Consider the following 15912-nt stretch of genomic DNA (forward strand, 5'->3'; position numbering starts at 1 on the left):
TTGTTTATTAATGATTCCTGGAATGTCCATTTTGGGACCCTTTTCACTTATACATACCCTTCAATTTTTTGCTAAAATTTGTATGACTGCCAATTATGCTTGCCATCATGTTATCCTTAGCTGACACCTGTGCTAGATTCAAATTCCTAGTATGTTCCTTAAATTTCTCCTTAATTCCACAACCCTGTATAACTCAATTTCTTTCTAAGAATTGATGCCTCTCATTACGTTTGATCACAAGACACGCAGCAAAAATATAACACTTCAGTCAAATAATTATCGAAATTACTTTTATTTCATCCTATAGATGCATATTATTCAAATCATTATTATTAGATTATATCTCCAAATATCAGTTAAAAAAGGGTATTAATTAAGGATGAATTTCTAAGATCTGTTACTGTGAGGTTTTATAAGTTATAGAAGATATGACCTAGATTTACAAACATGAAATAAATCACTCTCAAAGTGAGTGTAATAGTCATGTACATTTTAGTTATTTACTAAGGCAGATGGACAAGGTGTAATTTAGATTGATTATTATTAGTTTCAAAGATCCTCCTATAATACTTAATTAAAAAATTTAAATATCACATTTAACTTGGAAGATAATATTCTGAAGAAATAATATGGAGTTCAAACTCGACCATGTGCTTGACATTACTTGATTTTACATCAAACAGATGATCAAATTTTCTAATTTTTACAAATAATAAATTAATGAGTTGACTTATATTATTTTCCTGTGTTGTACTGGAGGATGATTGTCCATGGGATTGACGATCAAATTTCTTCACATCCTGGTTCCTGCCAATGTCGGTCCTGCCTTCTAAGTTCATGGCACTGGCTCCAAAATTGGTAGCGAAATCCATGTTAAATCTCCAACATCCCATATTGAAAAACAATGAAATGTCCAGTTCTTCTTCAAAATGTAGTAGATCCTTCACTTGTGGAAGTAATCTTCTTGATATATATGAAAATTGTAAAGTAAATTTTAGTGCTGGTCCAAAAAAAATTGTAAGCCATGTGCCAAAATCAAACAATACGTAAGTTATGCTCAGCTCGGTGAAGTTTCTCAATCTGGGTTGATGTCTTGAAACAGATAGAAGTTGGTCAGCTGATGTCCTCATAGTAAATGAGAACGAATGTAATATCACACATTTATTTGTGCAAGGTGTCAGGTCACATGATCTCATGAGATCCTTTTTAGCAACAATAAGAAAGAGAAGAGACCAATTAATTGACCATCTCTATAGGCACAATGATTTCATAGTTAATGTCATGGAAGGAATGATTCAAGGTAAAAGAGGAAGAGGAAAACCTAGACTGCAATATGCAAGACAGATCAGAGATGACGTAGGAGCAGGCTCATATGTGGAAATGAAGAGATTAGCGGATTACAGAGAAGAGTGGAGAAGACGAATTGCTGCCAACCAATCTTAGGATTGAGAATTAAGAGAGAGAATGATAATGGTGGAAAAAAGATGCAATATTATGTTATGGTTGTTTTGTAATCTTTTTCAGTAAATATTAACTTCCATGCAATTTTGAAAAAGACCTTGTATTCTAATTTCACTGTATTTGATGAACATCAATTATTAATTTGTTAATATTATTCCTATAGATCAATCCATGTACAGCAAATGGAAATCCTTGTGCAAATGGTGCAACATGTGTTGCTCTACAGCAAGGTCGTTTCAAATGTGAATGTCTACCAGGCTGGGAAGGACAGAACTGTGAAATAAATACAGGTATGATTTCTATGTATATTATTACAAGGGAATTTTGTGCAATTCCTGAAAGGATCTTGGAAAGAAAAGAGAAGAAGTTGAGAGACAGTTATTATATATTGTTGAAAAATAATATTTATGTAATATACTGACTTTCTTGCCTTACGAGACTTCAGTTTTATATTTCAAATAATATGAGACTACATATAGGCTCGAATTTCTGTCTGTTCATTATTGCTGTTGTTTATGCTAGCATTAATTCTTTGTCTGTATCTGACTTTAATGTGGACAATGTCCTGCATGATTTAGCTTGTTTTCAATTTATAAGTACTATACTGTAATGGAAATGGAGCAAAAGAAGTGATTAAATATAAATCAACAGAGAAAGGAACTTAGGAAGGAAGTTAGGATGTCATTGTCTTTTCTTTCTCCCTCTGCTCACACCAGCCTTTCATTATATTTTTCCTTGAGGGTGTTTCTAACCTCCTTCCTAGCTTCCTGTCTTTGATAATACCTAATCTGTCATTATTACTGTTACATATTATAATAACAATTTATTTTTCCTATTGGTTTAATGTTGCACTACCACATCAAAGGTTTTCGGTGATGCAAGGCTGGGAAAGGACTAGCACAGGGAAGGTATCATCCATGATCTTAATTAAGGTACAGCCTGGTATGAAATTGGGAAACCATGGAAACTATCTTCAGGGATGCTGTCAGTGGGATTCCAACTCATCATCTCCCAGAGGCAACCTCACAGCTACGTGACCCTAACCGCATGATCAACTCACTTGGTACATAATAACAATATATGAAATACAGACTGGAAAAGAGAAATACAATTGTTAGATATGAATGAATATGTATTTATAGTAGGAATGTTAAATATACTATTCACATTGTCCACATTTTTCTCAAATTTGGGATTTTGATCTTCCTTGTCATAAATTCAATGCATCATGCCTGATTTTCATGGAGAAACATTTGGATCTCCTGAGGCAGCAGCTATTTTTCCACCCGAACTAGTCTTCAGAAAACTGCTGTTTGGTGGATGGTATCACAAAGGCATGGTAGTGTTACAAAGAAGAAATAACTTTGTCATTACCAAAAAGTAAAATAGGACCTGCTATTAGTCCAGGGTACATGATTTTATGCCCAATAAATAATTTTCTCTTCCTTCTGCATTGTTCAGAATTTTAATTAATGTTTTATTCACCATTGCTTTGTTTACAACCTCTCTTTATCGGTCTAATACATCCAACATCAACATCCTCCAAAAATATGCCTTTCTGTCCGGCAAAATAGTGTTGTTCTTCCATCCTGGTTGCCTGGGTATGGTATCGGTTTTTTGTTGATTCAAAACTGTTGGCACTAAATAGCTTATACTAATTTTGGATAGACCTCCAGCCCAAGAACATATCCATGTTAAATTGGCTACAGCAGTTCTTTTTATGCCATCAATATTAGGATGTCCTGTCTTACAGATAATTTCCTCAAGTAATGACCACAATTTGTAATCCAAAGGATAGAGGTCTGGACTGCCAGATGGTCAATCAGCAGTCAGGAACATTTGCTTGCAACCATTCTTGAGTGTTCTTGGCCTTGTATGTTGGAGCAGAGTCCTGGTGAAACCTCCATTTCTGCCATATGAATGATGCTTAAAGGCCTTTTCAACAGAATATAGCACTGTAATTTGGTAAACTTCAGCAGGCATTTTGAGACATCTTTCTCGGAAAAATGAATGTCCAAAACACCATTGCAAGAAACTTCTTACTAACCTGTCAGTGATGCCGGATGGACTTTTAGAGCCCACTTTTTGAGCTTTGACTGTATGTGGGACATAGATATGGTCATTTTGACAGTTAAAGTGCTATTCAGTTGTGAAAAATTTCTCTTCAGTAAAATTAATTTTCTGATTACCATTTTGTGCATGCCACTTGACTAGCTTCTTATTCTTCACTTGTGCTGTTATGAAGTGCCTAGTACTACGATAAAGTACTTTCAGACCAAGGTCACATTTTAGCACCCAGGGCATTGTTTGTCTTGAAATATTAATTACTCTTTTGTTTTCACTCAGGACTGTGGCAAATTCTTGGTTTCGCAGCCTTTATGAGCTGTGGTATGCTTGCAGACCTCAAACAGCCCAAACAAGGGTAGTCAGATGTACCGTACTTGTGGTCCCTTTGTGGTCTCTTTGATGCATTAGATTGTTCAATAGACATTCTGCTGATGCCAAGCTACTTGCAGGTATCATGTCTGAAAGTTGTCTTCCTACCTTATGCAGCACTTTGTTGTGACAATTTTCTCAACTTCCTCATACTGTAATTATGAGACATCAGATTCAACGGAATCACTTTGGAGGTTAATTCAGTCTATATACAGCACCAGATAGTGTTGGGCTAAAATGGCTTAACTTGGCAGGTAGTTTGTAACAGTATTTATGACCAGATTAGGTATAAGTTTTCCATTTATCTCCCAAGTGTTCAATTTCCTTCCTGATGTTTGTATTTAATGTTTAGGAACTTGTAGTATTCTTTGGCAGGAAAGTTAACACCTTTTTTTAAAAATTTCCTAATTAGATGACTGTGCTGAACAACCTTGTTTACTGGGAGCAAATTGCACAGATCTCGTAGCAGACTTCAGTTGTGCCTGTCCTGCAGGCTTCACAGGCAAAAGGTGCCACCAGAAGATTGATCTGTGTAGTAACAACCCTTGTCAGCACGGAATTTGTGTTGACAAACTGTTTGAACACCAGTGTGTATGTAACCCAGGATGGACAGGTAAGATTTTAAATTAATTTTTGCATTTTGTACCTGTATGAAGTGCTAAGTGGAGATCATCATGTTCCAATCCTGGTCCTGTTGCCTTATGCTGTTCTTAACTTGTTCCATCCATCATAATCTAGGTCTTCCATTGTCTCCCTTTCCTTTAATTTGTAATTCCATAGTTTGTTTTGGCATTCTTCCTCCTTTCATTTGTTTAATACATTCAAACCCTCTCAGTTGACTCTGTTCGATTTTGTCACTCACCCCTGGCACCTGAATTTATTTCCTGTTTTTGCTTGCTCTGTTTCTTATTGTGTCCTGAAAGATACTTCTCAAAAATGTCTTCAGCCTGTATCCTATTTTCATCCATCTTTGTTATTGTTATTGACCAGATCTTGGCCACATAAATAATATTATATGCTTATTGTGTTATTTCCTAAGCAGAAATTAGTATAATTGTTTCTATACCAGATCCTTCCTGATTTCCATAAACTCTTAACCACCAGTTCTCTATTAATTTACTTGGTAAGTCACAACTTCAGTTTCATTCTCCTGATTTTTATTATGCCTTTTCTTTCTCATTATATGGTAGATAAATTCAAGGATCTCATTGGTTAATGCGTTCATATTCACTTTTACAGGTGGTGCCTGTGATGTGAACATCAATGACTGTTCTAGTACTCCATGTGAGAATGGTGGCCAGTGTATAGATTTAGTAGATGGCTTTAGCTGCACATGTGAGCCAGGATATACTGGCAAGCATTGTCAGCACACTGTTGATGACTGTGCTTCAGAACCATGCCAGAATGGAGCTTCATGTGTTGATATGTTAGATGGATTTGTATGCAAGTGTAGACCTGGATTTGTAGGTAAGTGAACTGGACCAAAATTTCAGTAATTTTTGAAGAAATAATGTATTCATTTTAAAATATGAACCAACATCTGTGGTAAAGATTAGAAGTGGAAAATAAAGGGAGTAAACCTGCTGAATTTCTATCATTGTTACACTAAATTTGATGAGACAGTTAATACAGTGTAAATTGAGAAATGTTCAAAATATGGTTTAATCATGCATTAAATTTCACAGTGCTGTCTCTGTTCTTTTTAAATGCTCATGTGTACCAGCTTCTTGTTTTCTGGTTTGAAACTTTGTAGTTAAGCATAGGAAATTCAAAGAAATAATTTGTATTATTTTTGGACAATATCAAGCAATTTCTGAAAATGTTCAACTATTTTAAAACTGGATACCATAAATTATGAGCAACATATAGATGCATGTTAATGCTAAGTTGTCAGGTTAACAGATTGACGACGGGCACCAAATGGAGGCTGCTATCCCATGCAGACCGGATAGTTCAAGAAGACTAAAAGAAGGCTAAAATCAGCCCTGTATCCAGAAACTGAAAAAGAACTGGTAAAATATGTAATTGGGTTGATAAATGATGACCATTGATTTTTACAAGATGCTATAGTTAAAGCCAGAGACTGCAAAGGAAAGCAACATAAGAATCTCAGATTTTAAATCATGCAGAGGGTGGCTGGTAGATTCATAAGAGAAACAATCTTTCCTTTCGAAGAAGGACATTTCTTTGCCAATGACTGGCAAAGGACCACAGATAGCAAAATTGGCATTTTGGATTCAAAATTAAATTCACATAATTTTTCCTCCACCTATGTTTTGAGGTTAAAAGAATGCTAAAAAGGAAGCGGAAAAGTTACATGAGTAAATACGCCACTTACATCCATTTAAATTTCTCATTTTGTCCATTCATTGGAACTTGTTCAAACCTGAATCTCTCTTTCTTAATTATGCTAGTAACTGCCCAGTTAAACACACACACCAGATATCAGAATAGGCAAAGAAGCCATTAAGCGAAAAAATGAGTTTTGCTGGCTTGGAAGTCTGAATCGCACAAGATAATGGAAGTATATCAGAAGTTAAAAGGACCGTAATGGCTAAGAAAATTCTCCAAGGAAGGAGTTGTTGACTAACAAGCAAGGCCTTCATGAAAATGTTTGTTTGTAGCCTGCTTCTCTATGGGAGTGAAAGCTGGACATTGAACAAACAAGGAAAAGTTTTTTCGAGAAGTAGATGAATGATATGGAGGAGAAGGAATCAAATAAGCCGGACAGAAAAGAAAATCTATAATGAAGTACCTGCTGCAAGAAGCAGAAGAAAGAAGCAGCCTCATTAGTGAAATCAAGAGAAAGAAGATAAAGTTCATTGGTCGCATCATACAGCATAACAACTTCCTCTGCAAATCTTTGAGGGAAGTGCGGCTGGGAAGAGAGGAAGAGGATGACCAAGAGAGAGCTTTTTTAGCAACTTTCTCTACAGGATGAGTTGTAGATCTTACTCAAGCTGAAATGATTAGCTTCAGGATAGAAACCTACAGCTGTATTGAAAAGGCTTCGCTTTTAGAATTTGATGGTGATCTGCTTTAGGAAAATTTGTGTAACTGTATTATATAAATGTACAGAACGTGATTGTAAAATAATTTTTTATTCCCATGCTGCTTCACTGATTTCTCCTCCTCCACCCCCTCTTGTGCCTTGCAACAATTCATTTTCTATTTAATATTTATGTTTTTATTTATCACCTGTGTTCTGTATCTGAAGTCCAGGAAGTAAACGTTCTTATACGTTTTAGTTGACTCCCATCTAATAAAAAGTTAATATTACATTTACATGAATACAGTGCCTTAATTTATTATAAAAATACTTCCATTGTCTGTATGTGATGTATTTTGAAATTCCTCTTATTTAACAGGTCTCCAGTGTGAAACAGAGATTAATGAGTGTTTGAGCGAACCGTGCAATGCTGAAGGTACAGACAAGTGTATTGACCTGGATAACAAGTTTATGTGCCAGTGCCGAGAGGGCTTCACTGGCTCACTGTGTGAGGTAAGTTTAATAGCCAACGAATAGAGTAGAATAATTTTATTGTATATATATAGCAGTAGTAGAGCTACCCGCCAGTCTGCTTCACGCAGCCAACGCTAGCAGTCATCTCATACCAGTCCCAGGGGATTCAAACTCTATTTTGCTCTCTCTTGTAAGGATCGCTAAAACTCTCCCCACATTCAAGTTTCATCACTACTCTTTAATGAGTTTATTATACAAAATTCCAATTTTATTTGCTAGCGTGTATATATTGACTAGCTTAACTGGTATTTTTCTGACAGCAAAACCTCTCTTATGAATTTTGCTTCTGCTGGAGTTCAAGTTATATGTCAAATTTAGTTTGTTCAATGTTATGTGCCTTTGACTAGTTCAACTTGGACTCATGACAAGTCAGTGAACTCTATTTTAACCCTTATTTATGAATTCAAAGGAACTTCATTCTCACAATATTAATCCATGCTTCACACATTGACGTATATTTATGTCACAATATCCATTGTCATGTTTCAACGGCCTCATAATTATTTTTAATTCCACAGATTGCCACCATTGATGTACTCTATGACAAATTTTGCTTTTAACTTGCATATATTGTTACAACCTCAAGTCTAATGTTTTTACTGTATTGACTGTTGATTATCACTTTTATTAAGACATGGTTAATTTTTTAACATGATGATAACATTCTGTATATTTTAAGGTCAGGGCCCTGACCTAGTTTTTGTTGCATTAATGGCTGATGATGTTTGTTATGTTGAACAAAACATGTCCCAATATTAGATACTTCATGATTATACTATAATTTATAGAGTGTATTGTAATGTATTGAATAGGTGGGTATAAATAAAATAATTTTATAATTTTAATATATCATCTTCAATACAGTTTTAATATGAGATTAATTACAAGTAACATTTCATCTAGTACGATAACTTGCGCAGCATGGTTGCTAAATGACATTGTGACTGACTTCTTCCCAAGGCAGCCATGATTTTAATCTCGGTCATATCATAAGCAATTTAAAAAAAAATGAAGTCTCATTCCCATGGTGAGATTGCATGTGAAATTGAAAGTCTTGTGGAAAATTATTATTGTTATATGTAGTACAAACCAAATTTGGGGGTTGGATCATACGAGATGAATAGAGGAGGATAGGCAATACTGGAATCGGCTATGAAGAGTAAGAGAAGCAGAGAGACCAAAGAAAAAATGGTTAGATTCAGTTTTTAGTGATTTAAAGATGAAAGGTGTAGATCTAAATGAGTTTACCTGTAGTTACAAATAGAGTTACAAATGGAGATGCAAATTCACAGAAGCCTTCAGACTGATTTCTGAAATATAAACATTACATGGAATGACATTTCATTCTATTAAAAGGGCATCTTCAGATTCCTCCAAATCATCAAATAGAAATAAAATTGTATGCATGTTGTAAATAATGTAACCATAGTCGGGACAGGACAATTATGGCTACACCAATAATAATAATAATAATAATAATAATAATAATAATAATAATAATAATAATAATAATAATAATAATAATAATAATAATAATAATAATAATAATAATAATAATAATAATAATAATAATACCAGTAGTAAATAATATAATACTTAATAATATGACTAAGGAAATTGTAAATAATGCAGTGGTGGTGTATTCATATCAGAACATGGAAACGTGACGAGTATCTTTCGATACGCAATATTAAATCGAATACAGGGAACACTTACAGGCCTAAAAATGACAACTAAGAGAGGAAAGTGGAATGTGCTGGGAAGCCTTATGAGGTCCATGGAAACATATGATGTTATGGGGAAGAAAAGACTTACAATAATACACCCAACAGACAAATAATTATTAAGACCATGAATATACAATATTAATGAACAAGTAAATAAACTGCGGATATACTGATACTTGAGATACAAAATGAAAGGTGCATAAGGGAAACAATTAAGCTCTTCGGTCACGAACAAACTTTGACATATAGATTCAGAATTTACAGAATGAAAGGAGGCAATCTCGAACGAAACAAAATTAATTACACAATTCAAAAAAGCGTTACAGTTACTTACAATTACAACTAGATTTAGAAAAGAAGGTTTGCCTCTGAAAACACGTTGTGGACTAGCATAATCGCTAAGTCGTATAAATGCTCTATTTTGGAAAATGTGGAAAACTACAGGAAACTCCGGCACACAAGATGAACTTCTACATAATTACTGAACTTACATTAAGTGGGAATAGTCCGAAACATGAGAATACTTTTAAATAACATAAGGCAAAAATGCGCTTATCTTTGGCGGCCGAAGACCCATTCAAAGACGCGGACAAAGTGACTCGCACACGCGAGGAGCCACAAACAGGAAATAGAGTGATTACAAATGACCAATAGCAACACTCCAGTTTGCCACATTCACCAATTAAAAATTCTAATATACTGGCCAATAAAAACACTTGTACCTTTGGCCAATGATAATAATTATCTTCTGGAATTGCATATTGCATATTAGCGGATATTACAAAATGACAGGAAGGGCCACTTACACGTGGCACACCCTGCCTCAATAAAAATAACAAATCCCTTTCTATAATTTACAGAAAAATACAATTTAAATCAGGAAATGTAAATACCCAGATCTCTTTGAAAATAAATCTTCTTCATAGTCCATTTCTTCATAGGCCTAAATATGTAATGATTTTTTTAAATTAGAAAGCTTCATACAATTATTTACTTTGCATAAACACTTCAGGTCTTTAAATGTTTTTGTTTACCCAAAATGATGACAAGACAAAAATTTACATAATATTACATAATAAAGACTTCTGCTGCTTCACTGTTTTCTGTTTATTGCTGTTCAACAAGGGCCACAAATAAAACAATGAAAAATAATTTTCATTATCTTCATTACCTTTCCTACCTCTGATTTGAAGAATACAAGTCTGTATTTTAGTTAATTGTTCATTTCTGTTTGACCTGCGGTGTATGAGAAATTGTTCCCTATTTTCGTTTTACAAAATTAGTGGAGCTACTTAGTTCTAAGTATTCAAATATGAAATATAAGATAAACTTTGAAATACAGAACTCAATTACATAAGAACAAATAATAAAAATATATATTTTGATTCTATTTCATTTTTCCAGGTCAATATTGATGACTGTGCATCTGAGCCTTGTCTCAATGGTGCAGCATGTAAGGATGAAGTTGGTGGATTCCGATGCACATGCCTTCCTGGCTGGACAGGAGCACAGTGCGAGTCAGACATTGGTTCTTGTCAGAGCACACCTTGCCAGAATGATGCCAATTGCATCAACCTCTTCCAAGACTTCTTCTGTGTGTAAGTCATTTGTCACTCTATTTAGTAATGTTTATTTTACAATATATTTACTAGAGCAGTTTCTCTGAGAATGAGAAAAAAAATTCAGATTGGTCAACCACAGCCCAGAATGCAAATAAATAAATAAATTAAAATATAAACATTACATGGAATGATGTTTCATCCTATTAAAAAGGCATCTTCAGATTCCTCCAAATCATCAAATAGAAATAAAATTATCTTGGTTATGCTAAGTGTGTCTCAGTGATGGGACATACAACAGAAACTGTAGATTAAGCTAAGTATTTCCAGTAACCTACACTTCACTCTAGAACACAAAACAAACATGCCAACTTTCAAAAGTAAAAATAAGGAGAATTTTGACGGCATATTCCAACATATTACAGCACATCACTGATGGCATAACAAGTACTAATTAAATAAAATTCAATACATTAGCAACTCTGTTAGGGCTACATATGTTTTTCATTATTTAAATGTGAATAATAAAAACTGGACATACCTGGGCTTTAGGAACATACATGTAATGATAGCTGCTGTTTTCGTTCTAGCACATCCACATCGTTTAGCGATTTTCAAATCTGGAAACATCTTGCGAAACAAAGGCCTTGCGTGGTTGGCACAATTTACAAGCAGGTTACGTTCTGTGATAAATGAACACCATATTGTTGTTCACTATACCCATAGCTGACTTAGCCCTCTTCAGAAACTCGGAACTACATTTTTGCTCAAAGCACTTACCTTGCTGAACAGATTTTAATGTTAAAAGTTTCTCCAAAGTTTGTTCAGACACCTAGGATCTGACCTGTGTTCTTATCTTTGTGACTCTGCTAAAACATCCTTTCACACTCTGTATTGCTATGTGGAATTGATAAAATAGCAAGGATCACCTTAGAGTGTGTATCATATTTAAGTACACCATCAGCTGATTTTATCTGACCTACTGAACATCAGTTTTCCCTTTTGCCAAGTCTGTTTCTTCCAGATGAGAGTTACAGAACAGGGAGTGTAGAGTATATTAATTGCTTTATCTAAACATTCTGTTTCACTAGTCAGAATGTTCGGAAACTTGTTTATGAAAAATCTAAGGCTAGAAAATTATTCCTTACAGCAGAAATATTTGCAACTTCTGCATTCATTAAAATTTCATCTTTATATGGAAATTTGTGTATTATATAGTCCCCATGATGAAGAGAAATTCTTTCTAACAGACTTAAAGAATACACATTTTCCTCTGACTTCAAAGTTTTCTCCAAAGCAAACATAGAGTTTCTATCATCAGATCACAATCATCCTTTAGATTTGCCTGAGTATGATAATCTGCATCAAGGAGAGAGGAGGAGCTTTTAATAACGAGTGGTATTACAAACCTTGTCATCACATTCATCAACACTTCCTTCAAAATCGACCTCAAAAAGTGGATGTGTAGCATACTTCACCGAAGAGCTAGATTTGGATTCTCAAAGATAGCCATAAATCTTAAGAGAAAAGAGCAAAAAGATTTATGTAAATTCGATGAAAGGAACATGAACAGTAGTTCTTCACATGACAAAATGTCATCAGTAGTTTCAATTATTTTTTTCCTTCTTTCTGAGGATTGTGGTGAAATCTTATTACAATGCTTCACCTTTCCAGGTAAATAAGATACATCTGCTCTTAGACTGTGCTTAGGAATTTTGAAAGTCTTGAAAAATCGTACCTGAGAATTCTTACACAATTTTGCTCCTGAATAAAGTAACCAAAGAGTCCTACTGCTGAAAAATCCTATTTAAATACTCTCTCAATGATAACCATCAAGTAGCACATGTATTTGAAGTTTCCCATCTCTGTGTTGTGTAAAGTCTGAACTTTTTGAACTATTCTTCCACTTTGCACTCCTTTCCAGCTAATAAAATGTATCAATTATACTTTTGTCTACATTTACAGGGAAACATGCCACACCCTTCTCTACAGCAAGATTAGTTTGGTGACAACAGCAGCCTACAATGGTTACATTACTAATTTCCCACTTCAAACATTCTGCCACATCATTCTTTAATCCTACCAATAGTGGAGCATTTTCAGCACCTAAAGCTAGGCAGTTGTTTAATGGACTACCAAATTCCTCTTAAGTTGAGAGCAAAAGATTGGCAATGTTAGCTCCAGTAGCATCCCCTTCTAAATTAGGCACAGAGATTAGATAACTGAATTTCATTGAGTTCAGGCGTGATATACGTTTCAACAATAGGATATAATTTGAAGTGGCTTTTTTTGCTGCTATCAGTAGCAATAGAAAATACATTCACCTGCAAAAAAAAAGCAAAGTCACCTCTGTACAGGCCATGAAGGCCCTTGGAGGGGTGGAAGGTAAAGGCTTCCACTATCCGTAACCTCGGCACTTGGAGTGGAGTGGTTAGCTCTGCGCCCAGCCGCCTTTGCCCCCAGGAATTAACCTGGTACTCATTTTTGGTGTAGGCTGAGTGAACCTCAGGGCCATGTGCACCTCCGGAAGTGGAAATCTCGTTTCTTAAATTTTACGACTTCCTGTTGGGGATTCAAACCCATGTCCTTCCGGGGGAGCCGAGCACGCCTTTACCGCCTCGGCCAGGCAGCCCCTCATTCACCTGCAAATGTGATACTATTTTCTCCTTTTCTTCCATGCACCTTTCTGTAAAGATAGCTACTGTTAGTACATTCATATCGTTTAGTGATTTTCAAATCTAGAAACATCTTGCAAAACAAAGGCCTCGCCTAGTTGGTGCAATTTACAGGCAGATTATGTTCTGTGATGAAAGATGTAAGAAGGGCCTCTGCAAATCTTTTTGATCAATGCATGATAAGGTATTCCATTAATGAGTGCTTAGAATTAAACGGCTTGATCTCAAGTGATTGTAATATAGTTTATTGAAGCAACCTGCAGAGTGTAACTGGGAATGAATAACAGTACAGTACAAATAGTGTACAAGCATCCTAAATCATTCTACTACTAATTTTGGTGAAAGAAAAGCAGTGAAAATAAAATAACACCAATTCTTCTTCTTTTTACTCTGATGTAGGATGGTTAATTTGTTTGCTTATTAAGTTTTCCTTTTCTCATTTCCTAGTTCTGATAGCTTGGTATTAAATATATCATAAATATCACTATAATGGTCTATAATTGCCTGATGAATTCTTTGAAATTTTTTATTCAGCGTATGGCCCATACAATCAAGTTGAATACAGAAATAAATTATATACTTACTTACATACCAGGAAAACAATGAACAATAAAATATGATATATCTATATTGTAGACTTACACAGTTTAGTTCAGAGATTTATGAACTCCAGATATCTTTGATATTTTATTAGACATTTTCTGTCTTGAGTACAGTTATTTATTTCCACTCTTATGACCACTATACTTGACTCTATTTCAGTTGTCCATCTGGCACTGATGGTAAGAACTGTGAAACTGCTCCTGAGAGGTGCATTGGTAACCCTTGCATGCATGGTGGACATTGCCAAGACTTTGGATCAGGGCTGAACTGCACATGTTCAGAAGATTACACAGGAATTGGCTGTCAGTATGAGTATGATGCCTGTGCTGCTGGTGCCTGCCAAAATGGAGCAACATGTATTGACCATGGGCCTGGATACAAATGTGTCTGTCCAGAAGGATATACAGGTCAGTATTCAGTCTTTAGATGATGATTAACAAATTTACAGTAGAAACCAGAATTTTTTTTTGTAATCTTCATTATGTTCTGCTAGTTGTACTGTTAATTTCTTCATTGTAAATTGACTCAATGTCTAAGAAGAAGAAAAATAATATTATACTGATTTCTTATTGATTTAATTTATTTTTTGAAGTTACTGGCATTCTTTCCAAGATAATGTGTTTTTCTGATTTATTTATTTATTTATTTATTATTCTAATCTTAACTATGTTTTAATATTTTTTGTTGGCACACATTACTTAAACTGCTCAAAATACAGAACTTTGTGACAGAAAAATATTTATTTATTTATTTATTTATTTATTTATTTATTTATTTATAATAACACTTCATGAAATGGGAAGTTCTCCAACTCCTTGGCTGAATTGTCAGCATTGAGGCCTTTGGTTCAGACAGTCCCAGGTTCAATTCCTGGTCAGGACAGGGATTTTAATCATGTCTGATTAATTCTTCTGGCTCGGAGACTGAGTGTTTGTGTTTGTCCCACAACTCTCCTCCTGATATTTAGACAACACATCACACTACCAACCACCACAGAAACACGCAGTAATGATTACATCCCTCCACATAGGGTTGGCATCAGGAAGGGCATCTGGCCATAAAACAGGATCAAATCTACATATGCAATGCAGTTGCGCCTACAACCCCACAGGTATGAGAAAAGCACTAGAAGAAGAAGAACGAGAAGATTGAAATGGGAAATTAATACTGTGAAATACTATAAAATAAGAGTTTTGTCTGTACTATGCTCAGAATTTTAAAAAATGGTATTTATGTATCGGTCATGTCCACAGTAACAAGGAAATGCACTTTTTAATTTTCTGTCATCTCTGTCTGTATGTGTGTAGGTATGTGCATCACATAAAAATGGCTGAAGAGAATTTAATGAAAATAGGTATGTACCAGGTGTATGCATAAGTTTTTACCAGTTTTTGTGGTAAAGAAAACACGTAATTTGCAAGGGAAATACATTTTTTGTTTATTGAAAATATTGGCCATTGGCTTTTACACACTCCGCCCATCTTTCATGTAAGTTATGAATACCATGCCAGGAAAACTGCTTGTCTTTTGCGGCAAACCTTTGTTGAGCCATTTTCCAACTTCCTTGAAATTGCTAAAGTGCTGCTCTGCAAGCGCCTGCCCCATTGATACGAAGAGATGATAATCAGATGGCGCCAGGTCAGGGAAGTACGGCGGGTGTGGAAGGATGTTCCATCCAAGAGATTTCAAGGTGTCTTTCACCGGTTTTGCTGTGTGAGACGGCACATTACCGTGTAACAAAATCACTTTGCCATGACTTCTGCCCCATTCTGGTCGTCTTTCGATCAATGCGTGATTTAAATTAATCATTTGTTGTCAATAGCGTTGTGTATTAACGATTTTGCCGGGCTTCAGGAGTTCATAATACACAATACCGCTCTGGTCCCACCAGACACAAAGCATGATCTTCTTGCCGAAGCAATTTGGCC

The 15912-nt window shown here is 35.1% G+C and overlaps 1 protein-coding gene across 1 annotated transcript in view; it reads left to right on the plus strand.

The window, feature by feature from the left end:
- LOC136858359 (uncharacterized) overlaps nt 1-15912 on the plus strand; it is a 362414-nt gene that overhangs the window by 270993 nt on the left and 75509 nt on the right. The window contains exons 39-44 of the mRNA XM_068225517.1: nt 1625-1751; nt 4310-4510; nt 5137-5364; nt 7266-7399; nt 10552-10745; nt 14144-14391. Coding sequence (XP_068081618.1) covers nt 1625-1751; nt 4310-4510; nt 5137-5364; nt 7266-7399; nt 10552-10745; nt 14144-14391 — 1132 coding nt within the window. The remainder of the gene's footprint in view (nt 1-1624; nt 1752-4309; nt 4511-5136; nt 5365-7265; nt 7400-10551; nt 10746-14143; nt 14392-15912) is intronic.

This window comes from Anabrus simplex, chromosome 1 (assembly GCF_040414725.1).
Source record: "Anabrus simplex isolate iqAnaSimp1 chromosome 1, ASM4041472v1, whole genome shotgun sequence".
Classification (NCBI taxonomy): domain Eukaryota; kingdom Metazoa; phylum Arthropoda; class Insecta; order Orthoptera; family Tettigoniidae; genus Anabrus; species Anabrus simplex.